General features: G+C 39.3%; 1 protein-coding gene across 13 annotated transcripts in view; it reads right to left on the bottom strand.

Moving 5' to 3' along the window:
- The window catches only part of CSNK1G1 (casein kinase 1 gamma 1), a 160,591-nt gene that overhangs the window by 7,858 nt on the left and 132,208 nt on the right, over positions 1 to 20,525 (bottom strand). For 6 of the 13 annotated variants that reach the window (XM_047862288.1, XM_047862287.1, XM_047862285.1 and 3 more), the window contains exons 11-12: positions 14,690 to 14,800; positions 2,553 to 2,659 (exon numbers count right to left, since the gene is read on the bottom strand). In XM_047862288.1, coding sequence (XP_047718244.1) covers positions 2,553 to 2,659; positions 14,690 to 14,800 — 218 coding nt within the window. The other 7 variants (XM_047862293.1, XM_047862294.1, XR_007152903.1 and 4 more) reach the window with 6 other exon arrangements.

Genomic DNA, 20,525 nt, shown 5'->3' with positions numbered 1-20,525 from the left:
GGACATGTGTCCCACAGCCAGAAGAAAAGGGCAGTTAGATGTTCACTTTGTAGAAAGAACAAAAACCAAGACCCTGTTATTTTTCTCCTCCTTTATATAAAACAAGCTGCGTGAATCAAATGCTTGGAAATGAAGGTTTCACTTATCTCCTCAGTCTCTGGTTGAACCTTAATATAGGCAACAGCTCTCTTTTTCCCACAAGCAGGCTGCATGGACAAATGGCATCACAGCTGCGTGCAATGAGGGGTTGTTTGGGACGTCTCGTGCTTCTCTAGCTGTGACTTCTTCCCATGAAAATGAGCAGGTGGATTGATGGCTACCCCCTCCTTTCCTCCAAAACACATAGAAGGCCAAGAAAAAAAACACATGGCCCTGCCAGACAGTTCCCTGGGCAAGATGGATTGGTAGCTCATGTAATCACTAGGGGAATCAGCACACAAAATGCCCTAAGCTTTGAGCTTCTGGAGGACATCTGGTCAAATACACTTGCTCCCTTCTGGTCCATACATTTCAGAAGGCCCAAACCTAGAACTGGTGGCAGTCACAGTAGTCCTTTTTACTGAATGGGGAGACTCTGAACTCTCTTTATCCTAGAGTTTGGATCATACCAGAATAGAAGTCACCACATTGAAATCTCTTTGTGTGAACAGCCCCCTATTTTACACACAGGACACAAACACCACACTCACATACACAATCAGTGTGCACATTTACCGAAGTCAAATGAGAGAAATGGGTTCAAAAGATAAACCTGTATAAGGCAAACGATAAGAACAAAACTCTTTGAATCTTGGTATTCACAGTACACTATTAAATCCAGAGCTAAACTTCTAGCCTTCAAAGTAATAGCCACAACATGAATTGGGAGTGAGGTAGGTGGGAATGGGTACAGCCATCTTTCAAGCCCAGACAATGTATGACTCAGAACGTGCCTAGTGCCCTGTTTCCTGACCTTGGCCACACATTTGAATCACCTGACTTTTAAAATTTCCTGATGCTCAAGCCATAATCCTAAATAAACCAGAATCTCTGGGGATAGGATTCAGGCATTTGCATTTTCTAACATACCCAGGTGTTTCCAAAGTGCAGCCAAGGTTGAGAACACTGTGGATAAGAAGTACCATACTGTTTACTTTGGAGAATGAAGTTTTGTCATGGAAGCTGAAGAAACACTGTGAGTACCATTAAAATCTCCAAGGTCCCTGAGAATAGGGAGCATGTTTCCTTACTAAAAATGCTTTCCTCCCAGGATTAAAAACTCTCCCTGCCTTTCTTACTTACCAGAGCCCTATATAAACCAGGAAAGGAGCACCTAAAGCTGCCTATAGTCATCAGGGACTGAGTGACTCGTGCCTGTGAGAGATCATCCAAGTCATCCTTGGGTGCTTTTTATCTACTGGGTAGGAATCCTCAAAGGATTCCTGTCCTTTCCAAGGAAAGGACCTCTTGGAAGCAAAGTGAACTCATCATATAGATGGGCAGGACAGCAGAGGGGTGGGTGGGGGCGGGGGGACAACCACAGAAAATATAACTGGAGGGAAGAATGCAGGTGTTGACTGGCCTCCCACCACCTTACTCCCAGAGATGTAAGCATGTTCTGGGTTGTATTGAGGCCATCTGGGGGCTCAAGAGAGCACCTAGGACACAGGTATCACTATTAATATGTTGTCTGCCTCTGACAGGACCGGGATAGCCTGAATATTCTCATTACAGGAAAGGTCATCCGTATCAGGCTTGGCAGCAGTTACTGATTTGTAAAGGACTTCTCTCTCCCTACCTCATGTCTTCTTGGGAGTTTAAATGTGGATCGGAATTTGGGATGGGGCAAAAAGGGGAAGAAGTGATAGAAACGCTGCTTCTGCAGCAGAATTGGCAATGATTTCCTGTTATACTCTATATGCTAAGAGTTTAACCACACGCTATGCAGAGAGCACCTGGGGGCTGGTGGTACAGGCAGGGCAACACGTTCACAGGCAAGAGAGGCAGAAAAGGAAGTAGAGTCACCTCCTCCCCATCTTGGGAACATTGTGATTTCCTCTCCTCCCAAGACTCTTTTACTCACAGGTGTAGAGACTATCTTGCCTGACTTATTGGAGTCTCTCGGAATCCAGAATCATTTTAAGTGAGAACAAAATGGCCCTGAAGCCCTTGCTCTAGGGCTGTACATGCAGAGTTGTTAGCCAAGAACCAGAAATCAAATGCTGTTCAGTGTGGCCCATGATTTACATAAGCAGATTGTTTTCTGTATCCCGGAGGGACCCAAGAGGCTCATGACTACTATCTGTTCTAGCTCTTATACCATGATTCTTTTGGTTCACTAGGCCTTTTGCCTGATGTGGACTAGAACAATGTGATGGTCTTCCCAGAAATCACAGCTAAAGAAGGGCAGAAGCAGCCTTAGGGTACCATGCAAAAAATAAAATGGTCAAAGGAAGAAAGCTGAGGACACAAGCATGAGGAATCCAGTCTGAGATGAGCAGCACATGGAGAAGAAGAGACAAAGAAGATTTTTCAACCTAGGACTCAAGAGCCCCCTCGAAAGATGAACGTACTTAGCTTCCTCGACTACCTCCACCTCGGCGTGAGCTGTGATTGGTGCATTAGAGTGGGCTCCTGTGGGGTCATCGACATTCAGCTCTCCATTGGTTGAGCTAACCACCTGAAACAGAAAGACGGAGTGTGATAGACACCATGGCAATAGGGGCTTCCTGCCAGCACCAGAGAGGGTCTCTAAGGGAGTTTTAGTCTGCAGTTTAGGTACTGACCAGGCAGTGTCTGGAATGCTGGTTTTCCTGGGCTGAGGGTCCAAATGTCCTAATTTAGGTAAGGTTCCCAGCCCCACGTCATGTGAGAACACAAAATGCAATGATGTAATCCTGTAAGAACTTCCACACCGAATGCCTACTCTGTGTCAGTGCTCGGCTACACTGTGTGTAAATCTAATCTTCACAAAAAGCCTATGGAATAGGTCATATCACTCTCTTTAATTCTACTTCTCTCAGTTTATTATGCTATAATTATAAATAGACTCAGGGATGATGCTGAAAAAAAGTTCTTAAAAGGAAATCAAGAATGGGCATTAGAGATTATAAGCAATCACACTTCCCTTCAGAAATTTCTTCATGGCTTTGATCACTGGTTTGAAGTCACTCAAATAACAAGACTGCCACATCCTCTCTGGTGAGAGGACAAACGGTAAGGAAACACTCTTCCTTGGAAGACCAGTCTTATTTCAACAACCTTTATTTCAGGTTCAGTGTCATCCCATTTCTCACTGAAGGCTCACACTCCTGTCATCTGGTTAATATAGACCTGATCAGGCTTCTCTTGCTTGTGCAGCTGCTTCTGTCACCTGGTTTCATTTCCAGCACATGATTCCTGTTTATGTGGGTGCTGGGGAGTGGGAAAAGGGACCCCGCTGGACAAACCTCTCTGCTGTTAAAGACCTTGGCTGAAACATGAGAGAGAACCACAAAATAGGATGAATGGTTCGGATATCATATGCTCTTGGATAAGTAACTTCAGCTATTTGAGACTGTTTCTTACAGGTGGATGTGAAAATTATAGAAGCAAATGTATGAGACAGTATCTGGTACAATACCCGGCACACAATAGTGGAGGCAGCACAGCAAGTAAGGAACGGGCTCTAGATTTAGGCAACCCTGAGTCTGAACGCTAGCTCCACCACTTACTTGCTGTGGGTCCTTGGGCAACATCCTCAGTCTTTCTGTGCCTGAGCTTCCTAATCCACAAAATGGGGAACCAGTGCTGCTTACCTAATAGGGTTACCGTGCAGACAATCCACAGAAAGTGCTTAGCCCAGTGCCATGGTACATGGTAATGGCTCAGCAAGTGTTCATACTACTGTTACTCTCCCTCCATTAATGTTTATTCTTACCCCCCTTTAGATCTGGGGTCTTCACCAGCAGCTAATTTGAAGAAAAAAAAAATTTCCTGTGCAGTCATAAAGAGGAAGGCAGGAGGGTATGTTTAGTATAAGGGATCTTTGGGGGTATTTACTCAAAGAATAAAGGGCACACAAGGTAAACACTACTTACTAGCAGTCTCTACTTACCATTATTTCTAAACCAGAAATATGTATTGTTCTTATTAAGAATACACGCTTAAAAAAAATTAAAACAATGCTGTATGGTTAGTCAAAGAAACCTACAACATTACATGTGGACTTACCCTAGGAATCTGCCGGTGATCAAATTTAGCACCTCTGATTAATGGAACCACTCAACCTTATTTTTCTCCTGACATAAAAAAAATACTATATAACATTATGTAATATTCTTGCCCAAAACAAGTTTTATCTGAACTTTTGGTATGATGGAAAAAAACTGACAAACCTAAAATGCGGGACATTCTATAGGAAACAAGCCTGGACTCTTAAAAACTTTACTTTTTCCCTTTAAATACAGGGGTGACTGTTACAGATGAGTAGATTAAACAACTAAGAGACTGAAAGAGACTAAAGGGGCATAACAACTAAATGCAAACCTTCATTAGATCCCAGACCCTATAAAATTAATCTTGAGGACAATTGGAAATGCGATATGAATTGTGTATTAGATATTACAGAATTACTATTCTATTTTTTAGGTATGACAATGGTGTTGTTGGTGACATGAGAGAATGTCTTTGTTCTTAGGACATGCCAACTAAAGCATTTTGAGATAAAATACAATGATGTTTACAATTTACTTTCAAACACTTTCGCACACACTCTCCCTCTGCCACCCCCATACTACCACCACAGAATTAAATATGACAAAATCTTTATAATCATTAATTGAGGTCAGGGATATACATGGGTTCATTGGACCACCACCACCACCAACTTCTCTATAAATTTGAAAATTTCAAAATGAGAAGGAAAAATACCAGCAAAAACAAAATTTGAGGAGTGAAGGTTTACAGATTAGAGAAGCACAGCTCCTCATGCTAGTGCTGTCCTGTTAACCTCTTCAGGCTACATTTATTTCTTGGGGCATGTTCTGGCTGAACACTGGTGGTCACGCTGGTAAATGTATTCTGCGAACACGAGGGCTAGAGAAGAAAGCATCATAAGTTTCTTAAAGAACAATTCTGGAGCTAGGTAAGATGTTAAAGAAAATGTCTTGGCCTCAATGGGTACAAATAAAGCAGGAGTCAGCAAGCATCACCACTGCTGACTACTTGGTGACTTTGGGTCATGGTGCCTGTCCACAGTATTTCAAGTGTCTCATGCTCTCTAACTTCTCCTTGCTACAAATTGTCACTTGGCCTATAAGCAATATCCTTGGGCAATCTAAGAAAGAAGAGGTGATCTACATTTTATACACTAGACGTCTTATCTGTTATCAGTGAGTACCTGGTCACTAACTTCTAACTATAACTAAAATATGCTTGCGAATCAGTGGCTACTTATTTAGGTCTTTAGAGCATTCACTTTAGGCTGGAGGTAGTCTGTCAAACCACTGAACAGCTACCTAGATGTGCAATGGAACAAATGCTAGTGTAGGTGACCAAAGAGCCGGATTCCAGGCCTTGCTCTACCGTCAGCCTCCTCTGGTTTCTAATTCTGTAAGACCAAGCCAACAACCTTGGTCCCACCTACTTCATAATTACTATGGCAAGTTAAAAACAATGATGTTGAAGAAAGCAATTTGAAAATTTGTAAAAAACAAAAAGACCAAATCCCCAAATCAAAACACCCTTATGAATGCAATAAATTATTAGTATTTTAAGCAGTATCATTTTTATACCTTTCCTACTGAATTTTTAGTATAACTTCATTAAAAAATAAGCTTATTTGTGTACCTGGAATACTGAAAGTTAATTTGTTGTAATCACTATCAAAATCAATCCCACATTCTTCTGGCTATCTCACATAAGACCAAAGTAATTAATATCATAAGGAACTACCCATGGAAGGAACTAAGGTGAAGTGCTATTTTGAACTTTAGTCCTTAATATTGGTAACATCTCTTTTAATAAGTAATTTAATATTTTATTTTTTTTATTATTATTATTTTTTTAATTTTTTTTTCAACGTTTATTTATTTTTGGGACAGAGAGAGACAGAGCATGAACGGGGGAGGGGAAGAGAGAGAGGGAGACACAGAATCGGAAACAGGCTCCAGGCTCTAAGCCATCAGCCCAGAGCCCGACGCGGGGCTCGAACTCCCGGAGCGCGAGATCGTGACCTGGCTGAAGTCGGACGCTTAACCGACTGCGCCACCCAGGCACCCCAGTAATTTAATATTTTAAATTAAAAATTTGAAAAAAAATTTGATTTAGTAAGTCCCATTTTTCAAAACATTACTATGAAGAAAAGTGAGAGCTATATACCAAAGGGAACAGTACTTTAGCTGACAGTCAACATTTTAATCCTTCTTCTTACAACTAACATATTTGGTAATTCTGTACTTCAGCTTCCCTATATATAAAATGGGAATAATACTGACCTCAACAAGAATTGTAAATAATTTAAAATTATAAAGATTTGAGCAAAGTAAATATTAGTTAAAAGTTAAATGTCATCCTTAAGTCTCATGCCTTTGGTTGGCCCTGGAGATTTCATATACATTTTCATTTAAACAATTCTGGAGTCATCTTTTTGAAAGAGAAAAATATACTGCCTTAATTGAATTTAGATCTTCCACATGTGGAAGACCTGTGGAAACAGTGGAAGGATGGGAAGCACGGTGAGGGGGGGTGGGGTCTGCAAATGAAATAGGTTAGAACGGGAGTGTCCATGTGCCTTCTCAGAGCAAACTCTTCTCATCTTGGTGCTCTGTACTCCCTACCAGGTTTGTGGTGTCTATAGGTCATCCAGACAGGCTAAGCATGGTTTGAACACATTACCTTTGGAAAGTGAGACAACTCGAAAATATGTGGGCATCTGCTGCGCCAGAAAAAAGTAGGACTGATTTGGTTTGCAAAAAGCATAGCCTTTCTGAGTTTACAAAAACTGGGGCTACAATTAAAGAGGCAGATGCAGTGATGAGCAGCAGAGCTTAATGTAATATTAGGGAAACGGCACACTTGCCTGTCCCCTATCCAAGTGTCAAGGAAGCTGGCAGAACTTAGTTTACAGGGAGTACAGGCAGGTTGCATTTTCCAAAAGTGCTGTCAGAGACTCTACGTGACTCAATTCTAAAGACACCCCCTTACAGTGGACAGTAGGAAACACTGTCCAAATGGGTACCTCTGTGTTCTGGGAACACAAATCTAGTTAACTAAACTGTCTAGATATGCCTGATTATGAGGTATTTTCCTTTAAAAAATTATTTAATCTTTGTATTTTCCCCTAGTTACAAAGTAAGCATGTTTATTGTTAAAAAAAAAAAAAAAGAGAGTATTAAAAAAGACTACATAAGAAAGTGCAGGTTTCCCATGATGAAATCACATGGACATGGCTAGTGGGAAATTCAGTATATCTTCCTTGAGAACAAGGGCATGCAAATCATTTACATAAAAAGATACCTAGTAAATATTTTAGGTTTTTTGGACTATACAGTCTGTGTGGAAACTACTCAACTCTGCCACTGGACATAAAGGTGGACATATACAACATATAAACAAATGAGTGTGTTTATGTTCTAATAAAACTTTATAAAAATAGGCAGAGGGTGGGATTTAGCCCACTGGCTGTGTTTGCCTCCGCTACTCTACATTGCTTTTTTTTTTCTCATTCTGCATAAACTAACATATATGTATGCTATTCCTCTTATATATATATATATTTGCATATGTATGTGAAAATAAGTAAAAATGGAGCCAAATTTCATATATCATTTTACAACTTGCTTTTTCGACAACACATCTTGGACATTTCCCATAATACCAGAGATCTCTATTCACTGTATGGAAGTATTATGTTAGTTAATGCCTAATTAATGAACATTTAGTTGTCTCAGATTTTCTGGTATTAGAAACAAGTGGCAACATGGGGCGCCTGGGTGGCTCCGTTGGTTTAGTGTGGGATTTCAGCTCAGGTCATGATCTCACAGTTCATGGGTTCCAGCCCCACATCGGGCTCTGTGCCAACAGTTTCGAGCTTGGAGCCTGCTTCAGATTCTGTGTCTCCCTCCCTCTCTGCCCTTCCCCCGCTTACACTCTGTCTCTCTCTCTCTCAAAAATAAGTAAACATTAAAAAAATGTTAAAAAAAAAAAGAAACAAGTGGCAACATTCTAAACTGCAGCATCGAATACAATAGCTACATGCCACATGTGGCTACTGAGCACTAAAAATGTAGCTAGTCCAAACAGAGATGTTCTGTAAGGGTAAAATACACACTAGATTTCTCTTTCTTTCTTTCTTCTTTCTTTCTTTTTCTTTCTTTCTTTCTTTAACATTTATTTTTGAGAGAGAGAGAGAGAGAGAGAGAGAGTGAGTGAGAGAGAGAGAGAGAGAGAGAAATAGAGCAGGATTAGGTGAGGAGCAGAGAGAGACAGAGACACAGAATCTGAAGCAGGCTCCAGGCTCTGAGCTGTCAGCACAGAGCCTGACACAGGGCTCGAACTCACAGACTGCGAGATCATGACCTGGGCCAAAGTTGGACGCTTAACCAACTAAGCCACCCAGGCGCCCCCACACTAGATTTCTAACACTCCATAAAAAAAGTAAAATATCTTAGAATCTTTTTGAAGATTTTATTTTTTTTACTACTTTTAAAAACATTTATTTTTGGGAGAGTGCAAGCGGGATAGGGGCAGAAAGAGGGGACAGAGGATCCGAAGCAGGCTCCGCATGGACAGGCTGACAGCAGCAAGCCCAATATGGGTCTCAAACTCACAAACCCCAAGATCATGACCTGAGCTGATGCTCAACTGACTGAGCCATCCAGATGACCTTTAAGATTTTATTTTTAAGTAATCTCTACACCCAACTCGAGGTTCGAATTTACAACCCTGAGATCAAGTCTCATGCTCTACTGACTGAGCCAGCCAGGCACCCCCTCATAAATATTTTTAATACTGACTACACATTGAATTATTTTAAACTGGGTTAAAATATATTATTAAAATTACTATCACCTGATTATGTTTACTTTTTCAATGTGATTACTAGAAAATCTGAAATCACAAACGACTGATGTCCTGTTTAGCAGCATTGTTCTAGAATATGTATCTTCAGTATCTGTGCATTTCTGAGGAATATTTATCTGAAACTGGATTCGCTGAATCAAAAAGTGTAGATATTTGATTTGAAAAGATAGTGCCAAAGAATTCTCTAAAATAGCTGTAATTCACATTTCAACAATAGTAGATGGATAGGCTCTTAAATTTATAATTTACTACAAATGTGATAGATGAAAACTGATATGTATGTATGTGTGTGTGCGTGTGCGTGTGTGTATCTATGTATTTTTTAAGTTGTTAGGTTTTGTTTAAATCAGACTTCTATGAACACATTGCATAAAGAAGCACATATTTCTACAAGGATCATTAGGAAAAACAGCAGTCTCTTTCCCCTATTCCACCATTTCACCTCCTTTACAACTGATTCTTTTATTTTACCTCCACATCTCTGAATTGCATGCATCTTGATTCTTCATTTTTAGGCATATATTCACCTTTTTCATCCTTCTAGTTCCATTATAGTTTTTTAAAAACTTTATTTATTTAAAGTAATCTCTATACCCAACATGGGACTTGAACTCATGACCCTGGGATTAAGAATCCGCATGCTCTTCTGACTGAGGCAGCCAGGTGCCCCTTTCATCACACTTTATACTGTAATTTTAACTAGATCAATTCTTAGTTTTACATTATGACTATTAAAAACTATAGCTGTACCATGAAGTATATACCATGGTTCTTTACTTCCCTGTATAATTTCCTTTTTTTCTTGGAGTTAATTATCTTTTAAATTTTATTTACTTATTTAATGTTTATTTATTTTTGAGAGAGAGAGAGAGAGAGCAAGTGGAGGAGGCGCAGAGAGTGAGAGACATAGAATCTGAAGCTGTCAGCACAGAACCCAGTGTGGGGCTGGAACTCACAGACTGCAAGATCATGACCCGAGCTGGAGTTGGAAGCTTAACCGGCTGAGCTACCAACCGGCCACTAAAATTTATTTTTACTTAGGTTTTTATGTATTAGTTGTAATCATTAATTCTAACCAAACTCTGTCATTTATCTACCCAGCTGCTTTCAAGATATTCTGACAAACTGGTATCCTAGTCATTTCATCATCTTGGTAAAACTGTTCTCAAGGCCCCCTGAACACCTATGTTTGGGACAGGCTATCCTCTTCTACTGGTGCACTGCTGTCTTTCTGGGATCTCCTAACTTTACCATTGCACTGGGGAGTCCCTTCACTTCTTTCATGTGTCAGATCTTATTTCCTGGATCCCATATATTCCTCTTCGTTGGTTTATTCACTCATTTTCACAGTGCACAAGGGTACATGAGAAGTAAAATTTTTAAGAGCACAAATTTTTGAAAACAGCTTTTTTCTATATTCCAACCAGACTGACAGTTTGGCTGAGTATAGAATTCCACTGGAAATAATTTTCTCTTAGAATTTTGAAAGCATTGTTCATTGCCTTCTAGCTTCCAGAACTGCTTATTCAGAAATTTGAAGCTACACTAATTCCTGATCCTTTCTTTGCATGTTGACTGTTTCTCTTTCTGGAAGCTCAAAAGATCTTCTCTTTGTCCTCCATGTTCTGAAATTTCACAATGATGTACCTTGGTATGGTTCTATCATCCATTATGCTGGGCATTCAGTAGGCTCTTCTGATCTGGAAACAAGTTTTATGAGTTCTGGGGAATTATTTTGTTAATGATTTCCTCTACCCCACTTTCTCTGTTCTCTCTCTGGAATTCCCATTATTAAGAAATTAGACCTCCTGAACTTTAAATCTTACATTGTTTTGTATTATTTCATTTTTAAAATCATTTTAAATTTTTTTAATTGAAGTACAGTTGACATATATTAGTTTCAGGTGTATAGCATAGTGATTTAACAATGATCTACATTACAAAATGCTCACCACAATAAGTATATTGCCCTCTGTCACCATACAGTTATTATATGATTAAAAAAAATTTTTTTTAAATCTCTGTGCCCCATGTGGGACTCAAACTTATGACCCTGATATCAAGAGCCGCATGCTCTACTGACAGCCAACCAGGTGCCCTCAAAGTTATTACATTATTGGCTATATTCCCTGTGCTGTGTTTTTCATCCCTTTGACTTACTTATTTTCTAATGGGAAGTTTGTACCTTTTTATTTATTTTTTATTTAAATCAATGTCAGTTAACATATATCATAATAGCATAATAATGATTTCATGAATAGGATTTAGTGATTCATCGCTTACATATAATACCCAGTGCTCATCCCAACAAGGGCCCACCTTATTGCCTAGTGCCCATTTAGCCCATCCCCCTGCCCAACATCCCACCAGCAACCCTCAGTTTGTTCTCTGTATTTAAGAGTCTCTTATAACAAACTGAGGGTTGATGGGGGGTGGGAGGGAGGGGAGGGTGGGTGATGGGTATTGAGGAGGGCACCTTTTGGGATGAGCACTGGGTGTTGTATGGAAACCAATTTGACAATAAATTTCATATATTGGAAAAAAAAATAAAATTAAATAAAATTAAAAAAAAAAGTCTCTTATGGTTTGTCTCCCTCTCTGTTTTTATCTTATTTTTGCTTCCTTTCCCCTATGCTCATGTTTCTTTCTTAAATACCACATGAGCGAAATCATATATTTGTCTTTTGCTTAGCATAATACACTCTAGTTCCATCCACATTGTTGCAAATGGCAAGATTTCATTCTTTTAGATTGCCAAGTAATATTCCATTATAATACCACATCTTCTTTATCCATTCGTCAGTCGATGGACATTTGAGCTCTTTCCATACTTTGGCTATTGTTGACAGTGCCCCTTCAAATCAGCATTTTTGTATCCTTTGGATAAATACCTAGTAGTGCAATTGCTGGGTTGCAGGGTAATTCGGTTTTTAATTTTTTGAGGAACCTCCATACTGTCTTCCAGGGTGGCTGCACCAGGTTGCATTCCCACCAGCAGTGCAAAAGGGTTCCTCTTTCTCTGCATCCTCACCAACATCTGTTGTTGCCTAAATTGTTAATTTCAGCCATTCCGACAGGTGTAAAGTGGTATCTCATTGTGGTTTTGAGTTCTATTTCCCTGATGATGAGTGATGTTGAGCATCTTTCCATGTGTCTGTTGAATGTCTTCTTTGGGAAAGTGTCTATTCATGTCTTTGCCCATTTTTTCACTGAATTGTTTTTTGGGTGTTGAGTTTGGAAGTTTATACCTCTTAATCCTCTTCACCTTTTTGCCTCCCCTCTGGCAACTATCAATTTGTTCTCATATTTATAAGTCTGCTTCTGGTTTGTGTGGTTTTTTTTTTTGATTCCGTAGATGAGTGAAATCATATGGTATTTGTCTTTCTCTGTGTGACATATTGCATTTATCACAAAAGCCTCTAGGTCCACCCATGTTGTCATAAATGGCAAGATTTCATTCTTTTTTATGGACGACTAATAGTGTAATGCATGTGTATGTGTGTGTGCATGCATGCACACGTGTGTAACACATCTTCTTTATCCATTCATCTATTGATAGACTCTTGGGGTTGCTTCCATACCTTGGGTAATGTAAATAATGCTTCAATAAACACAGAGGTGCACATACCTTTTTCAGTAAGTGTTTTCATCTTCTTTGGACAAATATCCAGAAGTGGAATTACTAGGTTGCATGGTAGTTCTTTTTTTTTTTTTTTTGAGAAATGTTTTCTACCATTTTAACCTCCATCTTTTTTCTGGGAGCCTTCCTTATAACTCTACCTTCCAAACTCTTCAGTTTTAAAGTTTTTATTATGTTTTTAGTTTCCAAGAGCTCTGTTTTTTCTTTTTCTTTTTAATTTGTTCTTACAATGTTCCTTTTTAAAATAGCATCCTATCCTTACTTCATAGTTGCAATATCTTCTGTCTGTGGGGATATTAATAATGAAGTTTTTGTTGTTGTTGTTACTGTTGTTGTTTGCTTTGGTCCCTTTTTTATTAAAGGCTTTCCTCAGAAATCTGATAATCCTCCATCTGCTGCCTATACTTAAAAGTGAGAGACTGCAGGGGTACATGGGTGGCTCAGTTGGTTAAGCATCTCTCTCTTGATTTTGGCTCAGGTCCTGATCTCATGGTCAGTGAGTTCAAGCTCTGCATCAGGTGCCATGTTACCAGTGTGGAGCCTGCTTGGGATTCAATCTCTCTCACTCTCTGTCCCTCTCTTGTTCGCTCTCTCTCAAAGTTAAAAAAATAAACTTAAAAATAATTACACAAGTGGGAGACTGCAAAGACTACAGTCTTAAGTATTTAAGATTGGATCACACATTTATTTAGTATCTGTACCTTTTCTTCAGGATAGCACCCCTCCCTCAAAATGTGCCTCATTTCCTCTTATCCACAGCCCCTCTATTTTGCCCTTAGCAAAGAATAAGTCTTTGGTCTTTGCTGGGGTGGGAGAGAGCATCTAGGGTTCTGTGGCTTCCTAGAACACAGACTTTTTTTTACCTAGATGTTCCTGTTTTTCTGATTTTTTTTGTTTTTTTCTACAGAACCACAGCTATCTCCTGACTTCCTGTGAATAACACGATCTTCAGTGCATCACTTCATATAAAAAAGCATATGCTAGACAATCAAGCCTATCAAAATGCATTTCTACATGTAAAAGGTTTGTCTATCCCTTTATATGATTTGGTAGCTCTGAGTTCACCTGTGTGCCCCAACTGGTGGTGTCACTTAATAGTATGAAAGATGTATGGGGCACCTGGGTGGCGCAGTCGGTTAAGCGCCCGACTTCAGCCAGGTCACGATCTCATGGTCCGTGAGTTCGAGCCCTGCATCAGGATCTGGGCTGATGGCTCAGAGCCTGGAGCCTGTTTCCGATTCTGTGTCTCCCCCTCTCTCTGCCCCTCCCCCGTTCATGCTCTGTCTCTCTCTGTCCCAAAAATAAATAAACGTTGAAAAAAAAAATTAAAAAAAAAAATTAAAAAAAAATAGTATGAAAGATGTATTTGAGTTAAGATTATTAAAACAGTGACATATAAGAAAAGTAAAGAGACACAAGATATTCTTATGTACTAGAGACAACAGAGCTTCAAAATAGTCCAAATGAAATCAGAAATAATTCCCCAAGACCACACTTTTTCCAGAAAGAAAAAAGAAACAGCCCAACTTCTTGGGTACGCATTCAAAAATGGTTGGCTTGGACCAATTAGCATTCTCACGTTACGTGCTAAGACACATATCATCATGAAATGAGCTACATATGCAGTCCTCTATCCAAAAAATACTTACTTTATACATTTCAAGTCTTTAAAATTCACATACTTGACACTAACATACTTGTACCTTGAAGTTATTTTTACAGTTTATTATGAGTTGTATCAAGGTTGTAGGACAAGTTTAACCAGAAATCAGTATCAGAAACCACAGAGATGTTTCTTAGTCAATGACAGCCAACAATCATCTCATCCAGTGATTCTTCCATGTCTACTTAGGCAGAAAATTAGCACACAGATATTCAGTTAACTATAGAAACAGCTCAACCTTGCAGTAAGTTTCCTTTTTAAAGGAACCAAAGTTTCAGAAGCAAGTCAACATTCCACCAGCCAAGCTGAGAAGGCCAAGAAAAGGCAATAAAGGCTTTAAGTACCTGCACTGATCCCCCATGGCGGTCTGCAGCCAAGTGAGACGTCAGGTACGAGGTATTGGTCTGCCGGCTGGGCTGGATTTCCCACTCTCCTCGGCGCTCTGACGATGCAGTCTGCTCAGGCATTAGGAAGCATGAGAGCAAGATATGGAAGGAGAGGTGAAGCAACAGCAAGCAATAACAAAATCAAGTACATTAGTGTCCTTGAGGGTTTTGTTTTCGTTTTGGATTTTAAACTAACAACCGCTGCAAAGCACTGGAAAAAAGTTAGCTTGGCTACATTCACTGCAGCCAAATGAGCCAACACATGACACTCTACAGCACACCATCCTCACCCAGACACAGAAAAACAATAATCACCAAAAGGGGGGGGGGGGGGACCACCAGGGAACCACCAAAAAGCTGGAATCAATTTTAGCATCCATATTAGTAAAATTTCAGTAGCCACTAAGCAGACCAAATTCAGAATGTTAAGACTATTGGACAAAGGAACAATCATACTTACAAATCATTTCACTGATTAAAGATCTACCTAAATAGACAGTAGTCAATACAGAAAATTCCTAGCATTAGGAAATCAAGATAATATGGCTTTTAGGGAGTTTACCACTCTCAACATAAACCTCCACAAGACTTTCAAATACAATAAAATGAGCAGTGGCAGTGGCTGGAATATACTTTCTTATCTAAGAGAATGAAAAAAGTATCTCTTCAAAACAGGTTCACAGGTCAAGAACATGAAAAGATGGCGGGGCCAGGGAGGTGGGGTGGTGGTGGGTAAGGCTACAATGTTTTCCTGCTTCCTCTAGCTAATGGCCTCTAGTCTGGAATTACAAATAGTTTTAGATAGGACTACTATGAATTATTTTCCTCGAGATATCAAAAGGCAGATCTTTCCCCCAGAAAAAGGAGGGCTTTCAATCCAAAACCTTTTTGAGTTCTGCTTTCAGTTCTGCTGTCATTCAGGCTCTCTTCATTCCTTCTTTACCTGTTTTTTAGATCTCATACTATTCTGATCTTGCTCATTTGTGATTTTTGTTCTGAAGAATCTGTTTAGGTGCCTCTTCCCCTGTACCAGATGGCTGAGGAGGTGTTAACATCATGATGCTCAGCTGTAACAGTCCTAAGGCTCTACAAAATGAAAAATGAGGAGTTGGAGAGGCAGCAATGAGGGATTGGTAAATCAAGTTTTAATTGCTGCTGATATAAACAGCAGCAGGGGTTGGGATGTGATATTGCTGCTCTGCCCGAAAACCAGCAAGGATGCAATAAATCTTAAAGATGTTCACAGCTATCAATGGTGCATTTTATAAAAAAGAAAAAGAAAGAAGTGGTGGTTTGAGACTCATACTCAGTCTCCCTCTTCTGTATCTCATTGACAAGAGTTGTGTAAAGCTCAAGTGTAAGTCACTAAAAAAGCTTTTTACATTAAAAGAACAACAACAAACCCAAGCCTCATATACCAGCTAAAACTTACTCATCTTTATTAATGTAATATGAAGCCACATGGGTAACAGCACTGTAAAGGATCTTGGCCATGTTTTCTGATATTCCTCATGGAATGAGCATATTCTGTAAGGAGGCAGCTTGTATTAATTTGCTTGCTATATTCTCTAACCAAAGAGGGGTTTGGCTCTCTATACCTCTAGTCACATTTGAGAATCAAAAGTACCCAAAATATCTGTCCCTCCAACTATTTCTGCCAACAGAGGTTCAGATGTTTCACTTTTCAAAATAAGACTGTGGTTTATAACATACTCTTAGTTTTTATAAATTTATTGACAGTATCCATATTCTCAGAGCACTTAATCTCATATCTTCTTAATAGTAGAGATTTGAGAATAAATCAGGTTTTTTTTTTTTTGAATCTTTTATTTTTTTATATAATCCCTACACTCAATGTGGGGCTCGAACTCACAACCCAAAGATCAAGAGTTGCACACTCTACCAACTGAGCCAGCCAGGTGCCCCGAGAATAAATCTGTTCTAATACTATAAGTAATATCAATAACTATTTTGTATTAATGATAGCTTCTTTAGTTCCCTCTAGGACTTTACTTAAGCTCCTAAACTACTATGAACAACTGTCAGTTCTCAAAAACTTTAAATGTTTAAACGATATCCACACATTTATAAGCCATTCAGTGTTGTTTTGAGTTCCATGATAAAATATTTAATGTGATTACTTTTTTCATGAATGCTCTGTTTTGCGCTTGTTTTTAAGTCAGATAAAACTGAATGAAAATGGCAAGAAATGTACGTATAAAACTCATATGCTTTTAAGTTTAACAAAACCTGGACAGCTGATCAACTACTATTTCCATTTTTTACTGAAACACATATCAGAAGTCTGGTTTGATGCTACTGTCTGATTCACAGGACTATGTAGTTATTTATATTCATTCTAGCTAAATACATAATTTATTCAAAGAATGAACATTTATGTCTGGATTTCAAAAATAGCAAGACATTTTCCAAAGGCCTAAAGTCATACTCCATCTCCATCATTAAAGCAATGTGTTATTGGGGCGCCTGGGTGGCTCAGTCGGCTAAGCATCCGCCTTCAGCTCAGGTCACGATCTCACAGTTCATGGGTTCGAGCCCCGCGTCGGGCTCTGTGCTGACAGCTCAGAGCCTGGAGCCAGTTTCAGATTCTGTGTCTTCCTCTCTCTCTGACCCTCCCCCGTTCATGCTCTATCTCTCTCTGTCTCAAAAATAAATAAACGTTAAAAAAAAAAAAAAAATTAAAAAAAAAAAAAAAAGCAATGTGTTATTTATCTTTTAGAAAGAGAAAAACAATGTTAACAATTCCAGGCTGCTTCCTAAATGCTTCCACTTTGATGAATGAAGAGCACACTGCACCAGACTACTGCCCTCCAGTGACTTCTATAGCCACTGAAAGCAACAAAACCAAGAGACAGATGTGAACCTGCGGTTGTCGGTTCATCACTTTGGGAATTACTTTTCATCATAATACTAAACTCTGTGGCTATTCCCTTCTAGAATTTAAGGGCTTAGACTGGTATATATAAGTTGATAAAGGAGAAAGGGTCATTTGCCAGTTTTAGAAAGCAACTGAGTGCCCAGGAACTAGATGAAACTGAGGAATCTTGACAAGTACAGTGTTCTGCTCGTGTACCTGATAGGTATTCTAGGCAATGCTGTGTACAGGGGATTAGGACTGGGCAGAATCAGCACAGGATATAGTCCTACTAAGCAAACCAGTAGAGGAGATCGGCATGTGAACTTTTCACTCTCAAAGACCACTCATGCACACGTGTCTATCTAAAAGGCAGTCAGGAGCTTCGATGGACAGAAGAGTCACTCAGCAATATCAATTTCTCTGCATTACTTGAAAGGCAAAGGTCCACATGGAGTGTGTAAATTCCCAAAGGCAGGAGCAGGAATCTCAAGCAGTAGGAATTCCTTGGGGGGAACGCTTTAAAATCTTCTGTTGGGATTGCATTACCTGTGTGGAAATGCTTGGTTTACTATCCAGTAGATGAACATGGAAATAAGAAAGTGGCGATCCAGCTTAACATAAATCAAAGACAAAGCTAACAAAAGTTACTTAAGGGGAAACACCGAGGAGCCTGGTGTAAAAAGTCAAAACCACCACCCGTGATTTAGGGCAGAGGAAATGAATCTCTCCCAGCAGTCATCTAGCAGGGATTAACGGACAGACATTGGGGACAATGACACAAGAGGGCAGGAAAATAGTCTCTGAAAACATCTCAGATACCATCTATGGCTTGAAAATTCTTTCCAATACTTATCAGAGATAAAGCTCCTGTTCTGAAACAAAAGGCAGGCAAACATTTTTCTCCTGTTGCAGCAAATAAATCATTGAATTCCATTCATTATATAAAGTTATACAGTTATTCTGAAAAGTTAATTTTGATTATATTTATAAAGAACTTTCTCCATTTCACTTTATGGCTCCCAAGGTACTCTATAAGGTGCCACCTAAACAGAACATTTTGGTTTCACATGCTGGTCTTCTAGGCCTCATTATATAATTACAGTCTTAAGCTATAATTAGCAAAAATAGAGACTGAGTAGTACCAAAAAGTTAGCAATGAATACACTAGATTACATTGTCTTACCACACTTCCAAGATGAAAAACAATTTTGTTGTGCTTGCTTTGGCAGCACATATACTAAAAAAAAAAATTTTTTTTAATGTAGTAGGGGTAAGATGTAAGGAGAAAAAAATGGGGCAAGAAATACCTCAAAAAATTTTTCTGGAGCATATTTGACCTTAGGTATGAAATTTTTAAAAGGTGGCAAGGTTACTGAAGTGTATACTTCAACAAAATTAAAAAAATTTTCTTCTGTTAAGTTCATGAAATAGAACCAAATTTCTGTGCCAGACAAGGATGATTCCACACAACCTGCTGTGTGTGTAAACAATGCCTTCTTGTATTCTACAACCTTGATAGTGAAGATCAGAGATGTTAGAAAATCACTGATAACCTGGGAGGGATTATTCCCAAATTCAATAAATGCAGGCCCACAGAGACAGTAGTGTCAATTCTGCGAAGCTCTGAGAAAAATCATGGAACCATTCCAGAGGTCTGAAACACTCTACTCAAACCCTGGTTATTCTTATTAAAAAAATTTTTTTTCACATTTATTTATTTTCAAGAGAGTGTGAGCAGGGGAGGGGCAGAGAGAGAAGGAGACACAGAATCTGAAGCAGGCTCGAGACTGAGCTGTCAGCACAGAGCCCGATGCAGGGCTTGAACCCATGAACTGTGAGATTATGACCTGAGCCGAAGTCAGAAGCTCAACCGACTGAGCCACCCTGGCGCCCCTGCTTATTCTTATTCAAAAGGGTAGAAGCCACCCTTCAATCCCCATCCTGCCACAACTAGAGAAGGATGACTTACCTAGGTAGGACTACTCCAGAGTCGCCTTCCTACAACACAAGATGTCTGCTGAAATACAAAATATTGAAGACTACACAAAACTTTTATAATTTTTAAGTAGGCTCCACGTCCAACATGGAGTTTGAACTTGTGACCCTCAGATGAAGAGTCACGTGCTTCACTAAGCTAGCCAGGGACCACTGCACAAAGAGAACTTTTAATATGGAATATAGGATTAGAGCAGAGGTGAGTAGCAGCAAATAGGTGACAAATGGGAGAAGGTAAGAAAATGACTGAATTTCAGTTTTCTTTACACTTCCTTGTTTTGATGTCTCCCTTTGGATAAAGGTCCCAGAAATGAGGAGAGACAGCCCCATTCTGCACAGGGCTCTATGCTGGAGGGTGACAGGATGAAAGTACAATCTCTATACCCAAGTTCCTGCTAGACAGCAGGCAGCAAGTTAGGAAATTACACACAGGTCAAAGGGACGTAAACTTTCTCTGAGCACACTCATCTGCCTCTTCAACTAACAAACTATGAACCTTGCTGAAAACAAAGTAGTATTATGTCAAAAGAAGTGAATGGAGAATTAATCAACTTTTGTTTTTTCCAAAGCCACTGGACTTTCAAAAGAATCTATAAAGATATTCATTTTAGCAAGATCTTTGGCCATCTTGGCTACTTAGCAACCTGGCTTAATCTCTCCTTTGGAAAAGCTATGTTTATAACAAGCTTCTTCCAGTAAGCACCACAGCACTAAACCACAACATACTTTTCTAAGGCTTTACATCCCTTTAATCTCATCTCTTGGGAGTCAAGATACAAACAAATCTGAACTAATTTTTTTTTTTTTAAAGGATTTTACTTTTAAGTAATCTCTAAATCCAATGTGGGGCTTTACTCACAACCTCAACATCAAGAGGTGCATGTTCCACACACTGAGCCAGCCAGGTGCCCTTGAAACACT

Source organism: Prionailurus viverrinus, chromosome B3 (genome assembly GCF_022837055.1).
Source record: "Prionailurus viverrinus isolate Anna chromosome B3, UM_Priviv_1.0, whole genome shotgun sequence".
Classification (NCBI taxonomy): domain Eukaryota; kingdom Metazoa; phylum Chordata; class Mammalia; order Carnivora; family Felidae; genus Prionailurus; species Prionailurus viverrinus.
The sequence above is the reverse complement of the archived record's forward strand: the minus strand, read 5'-3'. Positions and strand labels throughout refer to the sequence as shown.